Source organism: Aquarana catesbeiana, linkage group LG09 (assembly GCF_042186555.1).
Source record: "Aquarana catesbeiana isolate 2022-GZ linkage group LG09, ASM4218655v1, whole genome shotgun sequence".
In the NCBI taxonomy this organism is placed as follows: domain Eukaryota; kingdom Metazoa; phylum Chordata; class Amphibia; order Anura; family Ranidae; genus Aquarana; species Aquarana catesbeiana.
Window position 1 is genome coordinate 221462570 of NC_133332.1, and position 21645 is coordinate 221484214.

Below are 21645 nucleotides of genomic sequence, written 5' to 3' on the forward strand. Positions count from 1 at the left end.
ATGAGAGCTTTTTTTTAATTAGCATTACTGAAGTCGCTCCGACTTTACAAAAGGTTCCTGTACTACTTCAAGGTGACGTCTATCTGACTTGTGCCCATAGACTTTAATGGAAGTCGCCTCCAAATCGGATCCTACTTTTAATTGATGTGATTTGGATCAGACATTAAAAAAAGATTACACAGGCATTCCCTGAAGTTGCTTCAAAGTTGCCTGGCAAAGTCGCACTGTAAGTCACGCGACTTTCAGGTCGTGGCAGTGTGAACCGAGCCTAAAGCCTTGTATGCACGATTGAATTTTCGGCAGACAAAACCTCTGACTTTTGTCTGAAGACGTGTGCCTGGATTTTGTCTTGCATACAAACACAATTGTCGGCCAACAAACACGAATGTATTGACGTACTAAACGTACTACGAGCCGAAAAAGATTAAGTTCAGTTGTCATGCGCCATCCGCCATCCTTTGTGCTCCTTTTGCTAATTTCGTGTTAGTAGAAGTTTGAGTGTTGATTCGCGCTTTTCATTTTGCACTTTTCCGCTTCGTTTTTCAGCGGTCGTTTGTCAAGCAGCCAGTTGCGGATTTGGAGGAGATAACGTGTTATTTATTATTGGCCTTGGAGTTATTGCTTTGACCCAAGTCCAGTCCAGGAACAGGAGGAGGAGGATTTCTTGGACCAAAAATTGGTTGCTTTATTCATCGTGACCAATTATGTCATATACCTTTGCTGCGGGAGCTCCAGGAGAATAATCCAGGTGATTTCGGAATTATCTCCGGATGACGAACCCCTGCTTTCACCAACTCTTGACATTGTTGATCCACTATATTAAGAAGCAGGACACATGCATGAGGCTTTTATTTTATTTTTTGGTTGAATAATGATTTGATTTGTTATATTTTCTATATTTTTGGATGCATAGAATGTACTTTTTGATAAGTTCTATTGGCAGATTGCATGTCTAATCTTATTTGTTTTCTTTTTTTTAATGCACAATAAAAAAATTGTGTAGAATAATACTTGGCTATGTGTTTTACTTCAAATTACAATTTAGGAGTAGGCAATTACATTTTAAAAAATACAATGTAAAATTGACAAGGGACACCAACAAAGTTGTATCTTTGTTCTTAAAAACTATGGGATAATGGTGTTGTGGTAACTTGCACCGAAAAAACAAAAAACAAAACAAGCATAATGATAATATTCTTGATATCACTAGAAAAAAAAAAGCCTTTGAAAATTTGTTTGCAATAACTTCATCAGTATCACCAGCAAAGCAGATTCATTATTATCCCATTAAAGAAGAAGAGAATTGTGCGCTGCATTTCGAGATTTCATAATTTGCCGCGTCACGAATGTAAATTCTCCATTATGAACGCTAGTTTACAAGAGCGACCGCTTCTGGCTCGTCCTGGTTTCCGAGCATGCGTGTTTGTACTTGGGACTTTTGTCCGATGGACTTGTGTACACACGATAGGAAAATCCGACAACAGACATTTGTCCACGAAAATTTTAAAGCCTGCCATCCAACATTTGTCCGTGAAAAATCCGACAACAATTATTCGATGGAGCGTACAAACGGCCGGATTTTCCACCAACAGCCTGTCATCACACAATTCCCGTTTGAAAATCTGAGCGTGTGTACGCGGCTTAAGTGTTTCTGTGTTCTTATTCTACAGAAACGACAACTTTTCAATTGTGTCTGTCAGTTTTCTATTACTAAGATTCCGTATATGAGTGTACAGCCCTGTATTTTCATTGTTAATGAATGAAAAAAAGTCACTATGGAGACACTATTCCTCAGCCCCACCCCAGGCTTATAATGCCATGTTTGTATGGGTACAAACCCATCATTATTCTAGCATGGAAACCGAGTGTGTCTTATGTGTCGTCCTTATTGAACAAGTACACAGTAGTTTAAGGGTCACCATATATGTTACAACATGACCATACAATCAACTTTAGATTTACTAGGACTGTGTAAGATGAGGACCTACCTTATCTATCCAATCACTTTGTATCCAGACAGGCAGGCCCTTGCACTACATAAAAATGTGTTTGCACTACATAGTTGTTGGTAGATCTAAAGGAGATTGTACAATCAGATTGTAACGTTTGTGTGATGAGCTTAAAGGCTGCGTATGACACTTTTTTTATTTTGTAATTTTGTTTGAAATATAGAAAACATTAATAAAAAATGTATAGAATATAAAAGAGTCTAAGGTGTTTCCTTGAAGCGCCTCTAAACCAGACCCTCAATATCTCTAGACATGGTGGTAACCTTGTAGAATTGGATTGCTACTCCCGCTGATCTAATAATAATGATAAAAAAAATAACCCGGGCTTCCTTCACCCCCGGCTAGAGGCAAGTCATGGTCCCTGAATGGTCCACATCCTCTCTGCAGGTCACAAGGACTTCCTGGGTCACAGGAGTTACTTCCTCTGTCCTATCACTATCTGCTATACGTCAGGACGGTCTTCTGCAAAGTGGAAATGTCAGAAGCAGAAATGAGTCCTAATGTTACGTAATGTTAAACGCGAATGTGTACTGCATGCAACTTTCAAAAAGGAAAAATTGTGCAATGTGACCCCTTTATTCTGAACCATGGGTGAGGGTTGTGTAACTCACAGGCCATCCAATCAGATTGAAGCAATGCTTTATCCAGATAGTACAGCACAGATGTTATATTTCTCAAAATTGAATAAACGATAAGAAAAATTAAGAGGCTTTGAATTGATTCCAATGTCTATGTATTAAAACAGCAACTTCCTGTGTATTAAAGGTGATCATGTATGATATCTGTGTATTAGGAGAGGAGAGGTCAGTGTATCTTGATGTCTGTGTATTAGGAGAGGAGAGGAGAGATCAGTGTATCTTGATGTCTGTGTATTAGGAGGAGAGGAGAGGTCAGTGTATCCTGATGTCTGTGTATTAGGAGGAGAGGAGAGGTCAGTGTATCTTGATGTCTGTGTATTAGGAGGAGAGGAGAGGTCAGTGTATCCTGATGTCTGTGTATTAGGAGAGGAGAGGTCAGTGTATCCTGATGTCTGTGTATTAGGAGGAGAGGAGAGGTCAGTGTATCCTGATGTCTGTGTATTAGGAGAGGAGAGGTCAGTGTATCCTGATGTCTCTGTATTAGGAGAGGAGAGGTCAGTGTATCCTGATGTCTGTGTATTAGGAGAGGAGAGGTCAGTGTATCCTGATGTCTGTGTATTAGGAGAGGAGAGGTCAGTGTATCCTGATGTCTGTGTATTAGGAGGAGAGGAGAGGTCAGTGTATCCTGATGTCTGTGTATTAGGAGGAGAGGAGAGGTCAGTGTATCCTGATGTCTGTGTATTAGGAGAGGAGAGGTCAGTGTATCCTGATGTCTGTGTATTAGGAGGAGAGGAGAGATCAGTGTATCCTGATGTCTGTGTATTAGGAGAGGAGAGGTCAGTGTATCCTGATGTCTGTGTATTAGGAGAGGAGAGGTCAGTGTATCCTGATGTCTGTGTATTAGGAGAGGAGAGGTCAGTGTATCCTGATGTCTGTGTATTAGAAGGAGAGGAGAGATCAGTGTATCCTGATGTCTGTGTATTAGGAGGAGAGGAGAGGTCAGTGTATCCTGATGTCTGTGTATTAGGAGGAGAGGAGAGGTCAGTGTATCCTGATGTCTGTGTATTAGGAGGAGAGGAGAGGTCAGTGTATCCTGATGTCTGTGTATTAGGAGGAGAGGAGAGGTCAGTGTATCCTGATGTCTGTGTATTAGGAGAGGAGAGGTCAGTGTATCCTGATGTCTGTGTATTAGAAGGAGAGGAGAGATCAGTGTATCCTGATGTCTGTGTATTAGGAGGAGAGGAGAGGTCAGTGTATCCTGATGTCTGTGTATTAGGAGGAGAGGAGAGGTCAGTGTATCCTGATGTCTGTGTATTAGGAGGAGAGGAGAGGTCAGTGTATCCTGATGTCTGTGTATTAGGAGGAGAGGAGAGGTCAGTGTATCCTGATGTCTGTGTATTAGGAGGAGAGGAGAGATCAGTGTATCCTGATGTCTGTGTATTAGGAGAGGAGAGGTCAGTGTATCCTGATGTCTGTGTATTAGGAGGAGAGGAGAGGTCAGTGTATCCTGATGTCTGTGTATTAGGAGGAGAGGAGAGGTCAGTGTATCCTGATGTCTGTGTATTAGGAGAGGAGAGGAGAGGTCAGTGTATCTTGATGTCTCTGTATTAGGAGGAGAGGAGAGGTCAGTGTATCCTGATGTCTGTGTATTAGGAGGAGAGGAGAGGTCAGTGTATCCTGATGTCTGTGTATTAGGAGAGGAGAGGTCAGTGTATCCTGATGTCTGTGTATTAGGAGGAGAGGTCAGTGTGTCCTGATTAGATGACATTGATCATTGTGATCCGATGTCTGTGTATTAGGATGATAACACTGTATAATTGTTTAGGAAATACAACATTTGCCTAATGTAAAGCCTCCCATTTGTAACCATTTGTTTTATTTCCCTAACAGCCTGAGTCCCATTCTTCCCGAATCTGGCATTGTCGCTGACATCGACATTGAGACGGCCCTAGAGCCCAGCAAGGAGCAGTTCTACGAGTTGAAGAGCCAGCCAATCCCTGCCAGGTGAGATAATCAGAGCTTTGTTGGGACCAGACACTGGTGACACCCACGCAGGAAGAATGCGCAGTGTAGACACAAATATAGGAGACAGGCAGAGATAGTCAACAGGAAGAGCTGATAAACTTCAGATGAACACAACAAAAAGCAGCAATGCTGACAACTTCTGACAACTCCTGACATGCCGAGATAAGAGGGACACACGCTCAGCAATTCAGAAAATACAGTTTCCTAAATCAGGCGTCTGGTATTGTCTGTACAAATTCAGTTTCTTTAACGGGAAACAGCGGTGTATTCCAATGTGTGTCCTCATGCACACAGGCATATGAATTTATTCTCCAGATGTGCTAGATTTTTTTTGCCAGAATTTGGCAGAAAAAATGCTTCTAATGTCACATAAGAATGCAGATTTATGCATGTATGGCGCTGAGCGTAAATGCATTATAAGGGCCAGATTATTAATATATTCTGGCCATTGGAATACATTTACGCTCATACATGTGCGTTTTTGTGGATTTACACATGTAAATTATGCTTCAGTGTGTTTTTTTTTTTTTTTAGTCCTCGTTCACACGGCTGTAAAAAAAACGCATTTACAAGCCTCAAAGATCTTTTGCTTTTTTTAAAAAAAAAATTGTTTACTTCCACCCTAGGCCGGAAGTGATGTAATGATTTTGCTCCGGTCCTCCAAGGCCATAGAGGCGATCAGAGACAATCTGGTCTTTGTTCGCCTCTGTGGCTAGCCGGCCGCACTCTCGTTTCTCAGGCACGCTGGTAAAAACGCTAAAACCGAGAAACGGTGGCGGAAAGGGGGGGGGGGCGTCCCCTCCTGCCGCTTCTAAAAGCCATCTGGCAGTTAATGAGCTGCTTAGACCGCTTCCATGGGAAAGCCAGCTGCCTGCTGAAAACAAAATACCGGGGTTACGGCTGATAGCTTCCGGTAAACTACATGTTGATTCAAATGTCCGATGTACATGGCCACATAGGCTAAAATAGAACTACATTTAGAGGTGTAAAGAAAATATGCTGTACACCTGTAAAAGCTGCGTTTTTTTTATGCCATGTTCATGAGGCCTAAATGTTCACTTGTTTGCTGCTCCATATTTCTATGAAGACTTTTCATATTTGGATTTGTAGGTGCTCTCTCTTTATGACATACAGGGCAGTTGGGTGAGATAAAAACATTTGCAAGAAAAGTCACAAAAAGATTCTGTTTTAAAGAATCATTACGGTTCTTAGTTCACCCATAGATTTGAATAGCGATAAGAGGAACATTATGTTGCATTGTTATTGTGCAAATCTAGCTGCCCTACATGTATGTAACTGCACTCTATACATTAATTTTCTGCAACATTTATCAAATCCTGTACTGTAAAAAAAATTCTGGAGACTTTACATATACAAAGACTTTAATTTTTATGTTGGCTGTTGTCCAAGAGGTTAGATCAGGACAAAATAAAAAGTGCGATCCATGGCGGTTCGTTGTCTGCTGTGCACATGTGGAATCAATGCTCAGCTCAAATAATCATTGTAAACAGCAACACATGATGGTGGGCAATAACAGGCCAAAAAAAGAACATTTACAATCAAGTATCTTTTACTGCATAATGTCATATCACTTTTCTCAAATAACCGTATTGTGTTAGCATGTTTCTCATTATCCTGCAACATACAGAAGGACCCAGGAGCTCCTACTTCTGGTTGTGGCTGGTACTGCAAAACGATTTCCCTATTTGTGATGACTCCACTTTTGATGAGGAATGCTGCTGAGCCTGCATCCCTTTAGACATGTTCCTATGGGGAGTATCTCGCCAAAAATTTCATTTTTTGTTGCAGGGGATGCCTGAAATCTGACTTGTATCTTAGGCAGACTTCTGGGAAAATCAGTGAGCCAATCACACAAGCAGGAAATGTATGTTTCTGGAGTGTGGTCATTCTGTGTACATAGCACCTCCAGGTAGCCATATTGCATTGCATTTTCAGAAAATTACAGTGTTGCAGATTGAAGAGGAAAGGTAATGTTTAATAACATTCAATTACAATATGACTTGTGTCGTAACTGTATACGCTATATTATTTTTTCTTTATTTACTATTTTTTCCACACGAAAGTGGAGTTAACCTGTAAATATTTGTGACTGTAGAAACCCAGGGGGCTGCCAATTCTGGACTTTTTGCCTGAAAATGCTAGTAGCCTGATTGTAGGCCGATCCTCTGGCTTCAATACATTCTAAATCACTATTCGGAATGAAGCATGCACATCAAAGATAATTTATGGTACTGGAAAGCACAAAAAGTCTGAGCCTGGTGATATATATATATATATATATATATATATATATATATATATATATATATATAATATATGCTTGCTTACATTTGAACTATGTAATGAAGGATTTTCAGTAAAAGGACACTTTTTGCATCAAAGCATCGTTCCTCGCATTTTTCCTATATATATATATATATATATATATATATATATATATATATATATATATATATATAAAATATATATATTTTTTTTTTTTTAATTCCACAGTGCCTTGAAAAAGTATTCATACCCCCCTTTGAAATTTTCAACATTTTGTCATGTTACAACCAAAAACGTAAATGTATTTTTTTTGGTATTTTATGTGATAGACAAACACAAAGTGGCAGATAATTATGAAGTTGAAGGAAAATGATAAATGGTTTTCAAAATTTTTTACAAATTAATATGTGAAAAGTGTGGCGTGTATTTGTATTCAGCCCCAGTGAGTCAATACTTTGTAGAACCACCTTTTGCTGCAATTACAGCTGCAAGTCTTTTTGGGGATGTCTCTACCAGCTTTGCACATCTAGAGAGTGACATTTTTGCCCATTCTTCTTTACAAAATAGATCAAGCTCTGTCATATTGGATGGAGAGCGTCTGTGAACAGCAATTTTCAAGTCTTGCCACAAATTCTCAACTGAATTTACTGTAGGTCTGGACTGGGCCATTCTAACACATAAATATGCTTTGTTTTAAACCATTCTGTTGTAGCTCTGGCTGTATGTTTAGGGTCATTGTCCTGCTTGAAGTTGAACCTCCACCCCAGTCTCAGGTCTTTTGCAGACTCTTAACAGGTTTTCTTCTAAGATTGCCCTGTATTTGGCTCCATCCAACTTCCCATCAACTCCGACCAGCTTCCCTGTCCCTGCTGAAGGAAAGCATCCCCTAAACTGACAGGCTGGGCAAGGAGAGCATTGATCAGAGAAGCAGCCAAGAGGCCCATGGTAGCTCTGGAGGAGCAGCAGAGATCCACAGCTCTGGTGGGAGAATCTGTTCACAGGACAACTATTAGTGGTGCACTCAACAAATCTGGCCTTTATGGAAGAGTGGCTAGAAGAAAGCCATTGTTGAAAGAAAGCCATAAGGAGTCCTGTTTGCAGTTTGCGAGAAGCCATGTGGGGGACACAGCAAACATGTGGAAGAAGGTGCTCTGGTCAGATGAGACCAAAATTTAACTTTTTGGTCTAAAAGCAAAATGCTATGTGTGGCTGAAAACTAACACTCCACTTCACCCTGAACACACCATCCCCACCGTGAAACATGGTGGCGGCAGCATTATGTTTTCGGGGATGCTTTTCTTCAGCAGGGACAGGGAAGCTGGTCAGAGTTGATGGGAAGATGGATGGAGCCAAATACAGGGCAATCTTAGAAGAAAACCTTTTATGCCGTGTACACACGGCCGGACTTTTCGATCAAACTGACGGACTTTAGATTTAGAACATGTTTCAAATCTTTCCGACGGACTCGAGTCTGGTCGAAAAATCCGTTCGTCTGTATGCTAGTGCGACGGACGAAAATCGACGCTAGGGCAGCTATTGGCTACTGGCTATGAACTTCCTTATTCTAGTCCAGTCGTACGTCATCACGGTCGAATCCGTCGGACTTTGGTGTGATTGTGTGTAGACAAGTCCGATTCGACAGAAGTCCGTTGAAATGTCCGACGTGATTCAGTCCGTCGAAAGTCCGGTCATGTGTACACAGCATTAGAGTCTGCAAAAGACTTGAGACTGGGGTGGAGGTTCACCTTCCAGCAAGACAACGACTCTAAACATACAGCCAGAGCTAGAATGGAATGGTTTAGATCAAAGCATATTCATGTATTAGAATTGCCAGTCAAAGTTCAGACCCAAATCCAATTGAGAATCTGTAGCAAGACTTGAAAATTGCTGTTGACAGACACTCTCCATCCAATCTGACAGAGCTTGAGCTATTTTGCAAAGAAGAATGGGCAAAAATGTCACTCTCTAGATGTGCAAAGCTGGTAGAGACATCCCCAAAAAGACTTGCAGCTGTAATTGCAGCAAAAGGTGGTTCTACAAAGTATTGACTCCGGGGGGGCTGAATACAAATACACGCCACACTTTTCACATATTTATTTGTAAAAAAATGTGGAAAACCATTTATCATTTTCTTTCCACTTCACAATTATGTGCCACTTTGTGTTGGTCTATCACATAAAATCCCAATAAAATACATTTATGTTTTGGTTGTAACATGACAAAATGTGGAAACATTCAAGGGGTGTGAATACTTTTTCAAGGCATTGTATATGTGCCTGACCTTTGTTTTATTCTTTCTGGATGGATTTCACCTTTTTTATTCGGGTCACTGGAGTCATCTGGAACTTATTTATGATGTCACCTAGTGGTTATTACATACATTACATCACAACTGTAGGTTAGTCCATACGTTTCCCCCTGGCTGAGTGTGGTGAAGAGGTTTATGTGGTGTACTGTTAGCGATAGCAGTTCATAAGGGAAGTAGTTTTGTTACATATGTTTCTTTACAGGGACCATTTTGTTTATGGCCATCTTTGATTTGCATAACATCACTGAGACATTTATTTAGACATTCATAGACTTTCATTTCAACCTATGCATCCCATGTTTTGGCGCCTTCTAGTGGCTTGTCTAGAACACTGCTTGGAGTAGTATTGTTTTATGCCCCCAGCTTTGAATTGGAAGTCTTTGGTGAACTCTGTTCTTCCTCTACCCTCACCTTCCACTTTATTAGGTACACCTGTTCAATTGCTTGGTAACACAAACTGCTAATCAGCCAATCACATGGCAGCAACACAATGCATCTAGACATGGTGAAGACAACTTGCTGAAGTTCAAACCGAGCATAAGCATGGGGAAGAAAGGGGATTTAAGTGACTTTGGTTGTCGGTGTCAGACTGTCTGAGTATTTCAAAAACTGCCGATCTACTGGGATTTTCACACACAACTATCTCTAGGGTTTAAAGAGAATGGTCCAAAAAAGGGAAAATATCCAGTGAGCGGCAGTGGTGTGGATGAAAATGCTTTGTTGATGTCAAAGGTCAGAGGAGAATGGGCAGACTGGTTCGAGATGATAGAAAGGCAATGGTAACTCAACTAACCACTCATTACAACCAAGGTATGCAGAATACCATCTCTGAACGCACAACACATCGAACCTTGAAGCAGATGAGCTACAGCAGCAGAATACCACACTGGGTGCCACACCTGTCAGCTAAGAACAGGAAACTGAGGCTACAATTTGCACAGGCTCACCAAAATTGGACAATAGAAGATTGGAAAAACGTTGCCTGGTCTGATGAGACTCGATTTCAGCTGTGACATTCAGATGGTAGGGTCAGAATTTGACATAAACAACATGAAAGCATGGATCCACCCTGCCTTGTATCAACAGTTCAGGCTGGTGGTGATAGAAGTGTAATGGTGTGGGGGATATATTCTTGGCACACTTTGGGGCCCTTAGTACCAATTGAGGATCATTTAAACGCCACGACCTACCTGAGTATTGTTGCTGACCATGTCCATCCCTTTGACTACAGTGTACCCATCTTCTGATGGCTCCTTCCAGCAGGATAATGCACCATGTCACAAAGCTCCAATCATCTCACCACTGGTTTCTTGAACATGACAATGAGATCACTGTACTCCAATGGTCTCCACAGTCACCAGATCTCAATCCAATATCGCCAATCCAATAGTAGAACGGGAGATTTTCATCATGGATGTGCAGCCGACAAATCTGTAGCATGAGGTTATCATGTCAATATGGACCAAAATCTCCGAGGAATTCCAACACCTTTTTGAATCTATGCCAAGAAGAATTAAGGCAGTTCTGAAGGCAAGAGGAGGTCCAACCCGGTACTAGCAAGGTGTACCTAATAAAGTGGCCGATGAGTGTATATAAGGCCACTTACAATGGTAGAGGATGTCTATCCTAAATTCGATAAAGTCTGGTCCGCATGGCTAGGAAGTCCTGATTCACATACACCATCAGGCTTCCTGGACACGGAACAGTCCCCCGCCCAGCGTGTGGAATACATCCTCTGCTGTTGTGAGGCTTTGTGATCTTGGTTGATTTCTATATATTATTTGTGAAATGGACATAGGCTTACGTATGTGGCCGCCCATTGCTGATATAGATATTCACCATTATCCTCTTGCCTCCATCTGTAACTGTAATTGATCGATGGTTGGTTTTGTTCTATGGAGCACAACTGTTTTTCATGTTTTATGAGTGTTGTTGCCATAATTTGTTTTGTAAACTTTTGTAAACCTCAATAAAATAAAAATTATGAAAAAAAAGATAGAGAGTAGGGTAGGGTTAGAGCCTCTGGTGGGGTTTTATGCTGCCCACATCCCTGCTGGGGAGATTTCCCTCAGTCCATCCCATGCCAAGATGTGATGGGAAATCTCTTCAATGGGGACACAGATGAAAACAAAATAGTATTTTATCAGAGTGAGGAAGGATTAGAATTGCTGACAATATGCCCTCTCTGCCTTCCTGTCCTGAGGAGGACTGTGTCCCCATTTCTTGTGAAGATGTCGCAGGGATAGGAAGTGAGGCAAAATCACCTAATGGGGTGACAGAAATTAAGCCTGGCAGAAAGGTAACTTTTAGCCACTGTAACCAAAACTAAATACAATGGCTGGAGTTAGGCTTTAATTAAAGAGGAGTTCCATCCCCCTCACCATAAAATGAAAAGTCAGCAACTACAAATACTGTAGCTGCTGACTTTCAATATTAGGACACTTATCTGTCCAGGGATCCCGCAATATCGGTACCCCAGCTGATTTTTCAATCGGTTCTCTGGGTGCTGCCGCTGCCATTCCTTGTACTGGCGAAGCTTTGTGACTGGCCCCGCGGCGGGGGAAGGAGGAGAGGGACAACACTTCTGGGGGACCTCACTGAGGCGAGGTCCCCCGGAAGTGGGGATGGGTACCTGTCAAAAACAGGTACCTGCTGCCCCCCCGAAAGGTGCCAAATGTGGCAGCGGAGGGGGGGGGGGGGGAGAAAGCAAACAAGCGGAGCTTCCCACTTATGGGTGGAGCTCCGCTTTAAGCAAGCATTTTCTTGCTTTTATAAAAAAAATATATGTTGTTAAGTTAAAGATAGTGGAGAAGGATTAGAACCCCTGTCAGTTTTTATCACTGCCTCTGTTCCCATTAGAGATGCACCCTCTCTATTTGTCATGGTACAGTTATCACTGAAAGTGAAAGTAAAAGAATATCCATGGGGTTGTTTCCAGATCAGCAGTAGAGGGGAAATCTACCAATGGGGACACTAGTTCTGATGATCCTGATGACAACAAGGGATTCCCTCACTTTGGGGGAATTTCCCCTCACTTCCTGTTTTTGGCTATGGGACAGGAAGTAAAGGAAAATCATCCCAATGGGGCACAGATGGCAAAAAACTGCCAGCCATTAAATCCCTCCTTTACTCTACTTAAAGCGGAGTTCCGATTGAAAAAAAAAAATTAAAAGTCAGCAGCTACAAAAACTGCAGCTGCTGACTTTTAATAATTGGACACTTGCCTGTCCCAGGGTCCAGCGATGCGGGGCATTGAAGCCCCCCGCTCGTCTCCCCCTCCTTTCTGCGGCGCCGGCATTGTCACACCCGGGCACGCACTGCGCATGCGCGAGCCACGCGGCGCATCGTGACTGGCCGGGCGATTGCCGTGAGGGAGGGGGGAGAGGTGATCTTCCTTCCGGCGCCGCGGGGGCGCCAGGAGGAAGTAGGAGTGGCACGTCAGGGGGTCAACTTACCTTAAAGCGGAAGTTCCATTTTTGGTTGGAACTCCACATTAAAATGTGAAAAAATAAATACATTTAGTCAGGGCTTTTTTTCAGGGGGAACTTGGTGGAACTCGGTTCCACCACCTCTGGCTCAGACCCTTTGGTGTCTGCTCACCACAATCACTTGTAAACACAGAAGTCTGGTTTCTGTGTTTACAAGTGACAGCTCTGCACTCTGTATGTAATGCAATCCTGTTATTTAATGCCCCTTTAAGACCCTCCTACTGTTTTCATGAAATTTGACTGACCACACCCACTATTTGGTGTTTGTAGGGGGAGGGATGGGGCCGTGGTTAAGTTCCAGCACTTATTGTTTGAGAAAAAAAGCCCTGCATTTAGTTCTACTTTAAGGCTGAGTTCACACTAATGCGGCCGCGGCTCGCAGCAGGGGGTCCGGTGGGTCCCCGTTCACCGTTTCAGATCCGAATTAGGTCAGAATTTTTGAACCTGGACCTGAAATGGAGCCAAAGACGCACAGGACTCTTCTGCTGTGCGCTCTGTGGTCGCCCCGGACATGTGTGAACTGGCCGTTCACACTCTCCTGTCATGCGAATTGGATGTTGATTTCTCTGCATCCAATTCGCATGACAGGAGAGTGTGAACGGCCAGTTCACACATGTCCGGGGCGGCCACAGATGTATGTGATTGTATGTGGCCACATATTGGATGTGGAGAAATCCACATCCAATTCGCAATAGTGTGTACCCAGCCTAAAGCCACATTTTGTGATAAAGCTCATCAATCCATACTATCCACCGGTTCCGTGTAATAAAATGCTCCTCAGTTTCCTTCATGGTAATGGTTGACAGGAAGTCAGCTGTGTTTGGTAAATATAATTCCCCCAAGATCAGGGATTTTTATCAGGGATACCCTGAATTTATTTACTGAAACTATTTAAACATGAATACATCTGTGATGTGTTTTTAACAGCTTCCCAATACAATGCAACATATAATTTAGGATTTTCTCTGACAAATGTCAATGGAAGTTCTGTAAAGACCTGTTTGGAATGGAAATTAGTAGTAGAACCAGTCACAATCAGGCTTATGCAAGAACTTCTTAAATTAATACAATTGCTGAGACATGCTTATGAAAGGTTTGTATTTGTCCCTTTATGTAACTTACCATGCGCTGTCTGATCCTAGGACACACAGGAAACATTTTTTTTTCTATGTGTCCTATTCATACTGAAATGCAGCCCAGAGCTGCGCTACAATGATCTGTGATATAATGCAGACTTGCTACATTTTATCACAGCGCACTGCAGAGGATGGGATGCTGTACAGTGACTAGAATGAAGTGTAACTTTGTTACACTTCATATAAAGTTTGTTAAAAAAAAAAAAGGGGGGGGGGGGGTAGCTGTGTGATGCGCTGAATCACTGCAGCCAGCCTGACCCAAACCACTGTGATTTACTGTCCAGCAGTTGTCCATAAGGCCTCATGCACACAGGATGTTAAAATAACGTTATGAAAACGCCAGTATCTTTGCAGTGATTTTTTAAAAACTTTTTTCAACGTTTTTGCAATAGCGTTTTTTAGCATTTATTAGCGGTTTTTAGCGTTTTTTTTTTTTTTTTTTTTCAATGGATCAAAAACGTTAAAAAACGTTGGTGAGTGACGTTTTTGAGCGTTTTTAAGCGTTTATCAGCATTACAGCGTTTTTACAGTTGAAAAACGTCTCTCAGAACCCACTGGTCCTGGGTTTTTTTTTACAGCTTGAAAACGCCTATGCCATTTGCAGCTCAATAATGCCTAGGTGGGCATGAAGCCATAGACTAACATAGACAGGCCTTTTTGAGCTGCAAAAAACGCTCAAAAAAGCAGTTGTAAAAATGTCCGTGTGCATGAGGCCTAAGTGTGAACAGGCAAGTTTATGCATTTGTTTACTGATTTTCCAGTCTCATTTTTCGGTCTACATTTCACCCTCCTTTAGGGCATTTTTACATGCGTTTTTCTTTATACAGTATGTAAAACTTAGGTGGTTTTCTCCACAGTCATGGGTCTGTGTGGACCCACCTTTTTCATAATCTTGCCATTCTTGGGCTTGTATTGTAAGGTACTACACATTTATTTGATTACCTTCTTTGTGTATTGTCTATTTATCGCCTTCTCCAAGCCGATTGTACTTTGTATTTACGTTGTGCCTGTCAAACACTGGAAGATGGACCTTGTACCCATGGATGCTTCCTTCTTTTTGATCGTTGTATGTTGATTGTTTTGGCAACTGCCTTCTCTTGCTAAATAAAATTGTAAGATATCCTATGCTAGGTTGACTTTGCAGATTGTGTTTTTTTACTGGTCTTTATGTTTTCCATGCAGTCAGACGCCAGTGTCCTCCCCTCACACTCCACTACAGACCTCCAGTGTCATGTCTTCGCGGGTTCTTCTCCGGCAGCAGCTGATGCGCGCTCAGGCCCAGGAGCAGGAACGGAGAGAACAGGAACAGAAGGCCACACAGCTCTTGTCGGAGCGTGGCAATGTCCCCCCAGCTACACCAGCCATCAGTGTGACTCAGCCAGCTCGGCCAACTCCAGCGCAGGTGCCGCTGGAGGTGCTAAAGGTATGATCTGTGAACAGGCAATATATGTTGTATAAAAGTTATTGTGGCCTCCCTTTTATACGTGTTGTCTTCACTTAGGTGCAGACCCACCTGGAGAACCCAACGAAGTACCATATTCAGGAGTCACAGAGGCAGCAGGTCAAGCAGTACCTTTCCACCACCCTCGGAACCAAAATGCCCATACATGCATCTGCTCCAAGCACCACCACTTCAGCCCCCCCTGTGACTGGGGTCTCTCCTCAGACAGAACAGAGGCACCTTCCATCGGCCAGCAGCGCTCCCAACAGCCCCCTGGCCCAGCTGAAAATAGGCTCCAACTCGGAGAAGGAGGTAAGCGTTAAAAATGATGCAGGGGCTACGATGCTTCTCACTTTTCTCTGCACTTTTCACTTACTGCTTTCTGCATGTACGATGTTTACTTCTGTTGCTCTGGGATACTACTGAAAAGATACTCAACAATGATTGGTTTTATCTACTTGCTGACTGCTTTATAGCACTTTTACAGTTACAGGGCGGCAGCTGTGCGCAGGATCACATACTGTATATATACGTGAATCTGCACTTCTGCCTGCAGGGGGCACGCACGCCGGTGGCGGGCCGTTTCTACTGTGATAATTCACAGCAGAAGCCGATCTGCGGGTCCAGGGGACTCGATGTCCTCCGCCACCCGGCGATCGTTAGTGAAACGCAAAGAACTGAAATATGCCTATGTAAACAAGGCTTATCTCAGTTCTGATAGGGGGGAAGGGACCGCTTCTGTGTCTCTGCAAAGCGGAGACTAAATCGATCTCTTCCCTTAGTGCAAGCAGCACACAGTGTACACAAAAACACAGGCTAGGCACACAGTTAACCCTTTGATTGCCCTAGATGTTTAACCTCTTCCCTGCCAGTGTCATTAGTACAGTGACAGTACATATTTTTAGCATTGATCACTGTATTAGTGTCACTGGTTGTGACACTACCACTAGAGGCTGGAGCTGAGCTTTAAAAGAATGGCATGGGAGGGCCACTAAATAATACCTTTCCCTCTCAGGTATAATACCTTTCCCTCTCAGGTTTGCTTTTGCTTAAAGTTTGCAAGTGTGTAAAAGTTTAAATGTACATAGAGAGGATTCTCAGGGCATCTTTACCATATCTGCCCGGAATACTTTCTAAAAATATGCAGCAGTTTCGCCATGAGGCTGTTTAGTTTTGATTCCTTCCTCATTCCTGTGCTTATATCACAGAGCATAGACACGGTACATGCCTTAGTATACAAGCACAGGAATGAGGAAGGAATCAAAACTAAACAGCCTCATGGCGAAACTGCTGCATATTTTCAGAAAGTATTCCGGGCAGATATGTTAAAGATGCCCTGAGAATCATTTATGTTCAATGTTAGGTCATTGTCATTTTAAGAAAGTTTTTTATTTTAGGCCTGGTTAGTGTGATCGGTTTTCAAAGCAATTTTAGGTATTATTATGCAGTGCAGGTGCTGTTTTTCTTTTTTTTTTTGTGTGTACAAATTCTGTGCGATTGTAATGCGATTTTAGTGGTGTGTGTGTGTTTTGGATGCAATTTTCTGGTACTACTACTACTACTTTGGGCAAAATGCAAAAAAAATGCAACAAAATCACACTGCATTTCACCAAAATAGTACAGGACCCTTCCCCAAAGGCCCGTCGCATCTGTACTGCATTGATTTGAACAGGCAATGTCATTTCCATTGTCATGGTACTCTGTGTGACTCAAGTTGCATCAGAAATCACACTAGTGTGACCCAGGCCTTAAATAGCTACTGGACATAAATTACAGGTTTTTGTAAAGTGTATGTCAAGCCCAAAACTAATTTTTAATTTTTGGATTGAGTGGGTAAGGATGAGAACCCATGTCTGATTTTTACTGATCTCTAGGGCTCTGCTAGAGAGATGTTCTCTTACATTTTTGCCTCAGTGATAACTGTTTGACTAGACCAAGAGTGAGGTTCTAACCCTTCTCTATTCTATCCCAAAACTAGGGAAAAAAATTTGGCTGGGTATACACTATAGGCATGTTAGGGTGGGCACAAGTGGCCCCAGAATCTCGCCCCCTAGGGGCATCTCGGGAGTAGAAAATCTAATTTATTTGACATTTGACAGTTTACTTAAACTTTCAGGCCAGAAGCCCCCAATGCACTTGTAGCATTACACCCTTGCAGAAGGACCGCGTCTTTTCCTTTCTTCAGCCGGTGACATAGACTCTTCCTACCTGTCCCAACACATGGCGCCATAGCATTTCGAGAAAGTAATATTAAGTATGTACATAACTCCACCATCTTGTCTCACATCTTTACTGAGCATATTTTGGCCCTTAGGCACACATGGAAGTCAGTGAACTTTACTCAGCAAGGCCTTGACCCCAGGCTCGGTCTCTAGGCAGGCCCTGTACCACAGTGGGCTCCAATATGGAGACCCTGCCGCTATGTAGGGAACATGAAATACTAACTGTTCCCTCACCACCATTTTGAATGTCATTTGTAGCTGCTTCACATACGGTAACTTTACGGTTTGAAATTTATTGGTCCTTAAAGTGAACCTATATTTTTCTCCTTAGACGGTTTTTATTCATCCTTTTAGATTAGTGATGTCATCGATGAGATCATAAGTTTGGAATCCAGCTACAATGATGAAATCATGGGATTTGTGGACAGTGCGAACCTACCTAGCACAGTAAGTGACTCCTGTACACTTTAACACGTAACTTTTACATTACAGTATTTATCTTTATAACTTTATAAACTACTAGATTTTACAAGCTGTCTTGCAACTTTTTCATAATTACACTGTGTTTACTTCTGGCTGTCTTTTGTGGTTTTTGGTCATGTTTTTCAGTTCCACCAGAGGAAAGTTTAGGTTTGCTATCCTGGCGTCACATGTAGTGGATGTCACAAGCTGGTCTTGTGACATCTAGGGGTTGATTTACTAAAGGCAAACAGACTGTGCACTTTGCAAAGTGCAGTTGCTCCAGAGGTTAGTAAATGAGGTAAATGTTCACTTTGCAAAGAATACCCAATCACATGCAAGGAAAAAAAAAATGCATTTTTGCTGGCACATGATTGGATGATGGAACTCACCTGAGCTTTTGCTCATTTACTAATCTCTGGAGCAACTGCAAAGTGCACAGTCTATTTGCCTTTAGTAAATCAACCCCCCAGAGTGCTGGAAACCTGTTACTAGTGTGTAGCAGGTTATCGGTGTCACCAGTGGTGGGAATGGGTTTATGCTGAGGCACAGCACATAAGTAGTGGCTTTTCTTCACTGGGGAGCCTTTTCCATCACTTAAACAGTGCTGGGTGACACTCTAACCCAGGGCACTGCAAGGACAAATAGAAAACAATTACGCTGTGTTCACACCATAACACTGGTTTGATGCAGACATGCATTTTTCTGCAGTGCACTGGATAGTATTGCAGGTCACCACACTACAGAGCAACAAACTGTGCTGCTGTGCAGAGACATGAATTAAGTCTCACTTTGGGCACTTCAAATAAAGTTCTAAAAAAAAAATGAATAAAATGTGCCTCACTTTGCAGCTAACTGCAGAGCAAAACTGACAGCTACCCGCATGCTAAGATCTCATTCACACGGAGGGATTACATCCGTGCCCCATGTAAAGCCATGTTTTCTTGGCAATAGGATGCACAGGTGTTGTTTGCATCCCTGTGCCAGCAGTCCTATTGTTGAAGGCCTCTTGAGCCTCTTAGGGAAAGAGAGCCTTGACTGATGGGGGCATGGCCAGGTGCAGGACAAGGTGGCTGAGTGGTCACCAAGGATTGGTTGTTAGGGGGGATGGGCTGGGCCTGAGCTCTGTAAAAGTATTGCCCCAGGGAATTCTGGGTCTTTCAAGAAACATGGTTAGAAGAGCTGACATTTGAGACACAGTGGCTACAATGACACCGTGTCCCAGTATGACATCTGTGTGGGTGCAGGTCACCAAAAGTAAACATGGTGAGTTCAGGGACCTGCACCCATAGGAATGTCAAATTGGGACACAGCAGCTGTGTCTGTGCAGCCATTGTGTCCCAAAAGACAACAATGGGACCGTTGGAACCGGGGTGCATAGAACACCTGTGCATCCCCATGCCAGTAAAATGGGTCACGGATGTAATCATCCAGTGTAACCGAGGCCTAAAGTGGAGCATTTAGCGTACGGGTAGTGTGAAAGAGACCTCAATCTTTGGGTTCGTCCCACAGGCAACAATAGACTGGCAAATAGACGTTAAATGATCAAGTTTCAAACACAGGAACACTCGGGCAGAACAATAGATAAGTCACAGTACAACCACACAATGCACCAGCAGCCAGAGAGAAATCATTCAATAACCTCTGACTGCTAAGACAAGGTAGGATAGGGTCGATATACGGGCAAGGTAAAGCGTGAAGATGAATGTACAAGTAAGTACAGTTGCAGACATAGCCAGTGCAGAAAACAAGGAGAATAACTGGAAGAGAACATCACAGAGATCACAAGTTTACATGTAGCTCAGTGGATGACACCCAGGCTGTAACATACTGTATAGCTTTTAACCACTTCCCTACCCAGCCATAGTAATATGACGTCCACAGATGGGATCTCCCATCCTGGGTGGACGTCATATGACGGCCTGGTTTTCCCGACCATCTAGGGGGCGCGCCCGCCACGTTGCTCGGGACCCGGTGCGTGTGCCCGGCGGCCGCGATGTTCGCCAGGCACCGGCGATTGCCCGTTAATCGGGCCGGACCGTGGATCTATGTGTGTAAACACACAGATCCACGTCCTGTCAGTTGTGAGGAGAGCGATCTGTGTTCCTAGTACAGCGGAACACTGATCAGTCTCCTCCCCTTGTACGTCCCCGCCCCCTACAGTTAGAAACACTCCCTTAGGAAACATATTTAACCCCTTGTGTCTCCCTAGTGGTTAACCCCTTCACTGCCTGTCACATTTACACAGTAATCAATGCAATTTTACAGCATTGGTCACTGTATAAATGTGAATGGTCCCAAAAATGTGTCAAAAGTGTCCGATGTGTCCGCCATAATGTCGCAGTCACGAAAAAAATTTGCGATTTCCGCTATTACTAGTATAAAAAATAAATACTTTTTTTAAAAAAATGCCATAAATCTATCCCGTATTTTGTAGACGCTATAACTTTTGCGCAAACCAATCAATATACGCTTATTGCGATTTTTTTTTTTTTTTTTTACCAAAAATATGTAGAAGAATATGTATCGGCCGAAACTGAAGAAAAAATGTAGTTTTTTTAAAAAAAAAATTGGGATATTTATTATAGCAAAAAGTAAAAAATATTGTGTTTTTTCAAAATTGTCACTCTTCTTTTGTTTATAGCGCAAAAAATAAAAACCGCAGAGGTGATCAAATACCACCAAAAGAAAGCTCTATTTGTGGGGAAAAAAAGAACATCAATTTTTTTTGGGTACAACGTCGCATGACCGCGCAATTGTCATTTAAAGTGCGACAGCGCTGAAAACTAAAAATTGGCCTGGGAAGGAAGGGGGTGAAAATGCCCGGTATTGAACCAGTTAAATTAGAGTTTTGTGTTTTGAGATTCCAGCAGAGCTGGATCTGGACAGTAATGTGATCAACTCTTCATAAATGACGGATACATAAGCAAACTTGTAGAAGGTAAATTCAAACTTGAAGTGAATCTGTGCTCAGACCATGCACACTAAAGTATTTGCATATCCCGAACAAGCAGTAAAGCCATGTTAATATAAGCCCACATTGACCCATTTAGTTATAAGGATTGTGGAAGAATTCATCTTCAATGTTCACAAGAGCCCAGTGAAATCTGAGCTTCTTTCTGTGGCAAGCAGATCTTGGCGGCCTGCCTGCCCAATAAGCTGTTAAAGGGCTCATGCACATGACTTGTTAGTTCTATACACTATATCACCAAAAGTATTGGGACACCTGCCTTTACACGCACATGAACTTTAATAGCATCCCAGTCTTAGTCCAGAGAGTTCAATATTGAGTTGGTCCACCCTTTGCAGCTATAACAGCTTCAACTCTTCTGAGAAGGCTGTCCACAAGGTTTAGGTGTGTAGGAATATTTGACCATTCTTCCAGAAGCTCATTTGTGAGGTCAGGCACTGATGTTGGATGAGAAGGCCTGACTTGCAGTTTCTGTTCTAATTCATCCCAAAGGTGTTCTATCGCGTTCAGTTTAGGACTCTGTGCAGGCCAGTCAAGTTCCTCCACCCCAAACTCGCTGTCTTTATGGACCTTCCTTTGTGCACTGATCCAAATCATTTGGTGTACTGCCTTATCAACGTCCTTGAGTACATTTAATGAACAGCTAACAGTGATCTAAATTAACCAGTAAGCTAATTAACAACTAGTCACCCAGACAAGCCTTGATTAGTCAGGGAGTGCTC

General features: G+C 42.6%; 1 protein-coding gene across 2 annotated transcripts in view; it reads left to right on the forward strand.

The window, feature by feature from the left end:
* Nucleotides 1–21645, forward strand: part of TFE3 (transcription factor binding to IGHM enhancer 3) — a 59125-nt gene that overhangs the window by 13916 nt on the left and 23564 nt on the right. Inside the window, exons 1-5 of one of the 2 annotated variants that reach the window (XM_073599787.1) lie at nt 4478–4591; nt 6422–6600; nt 15013–15253; nt 15332–15583; nt 17848–17940. In XM_073599787.1, the coding sequence (XP_073455888.1) occupies nt 6500–6600; nt 15013–15253; nt 15332–15583; nt 17848–17940 (687 nt within the window). In that variant the 5' untranslated portion in view covers nt 4478–4591; nt 6422–6499. Of the gene's footprint in view, nt 1–4477; nt 4592–6421; nt 6601–15012; nt 15254–15331; nt 15584–17847; nt 17941–21645 lie in introns of those variants that run through there. The other variant, XM_073599786.1, reaches the window with a different exon arrangement.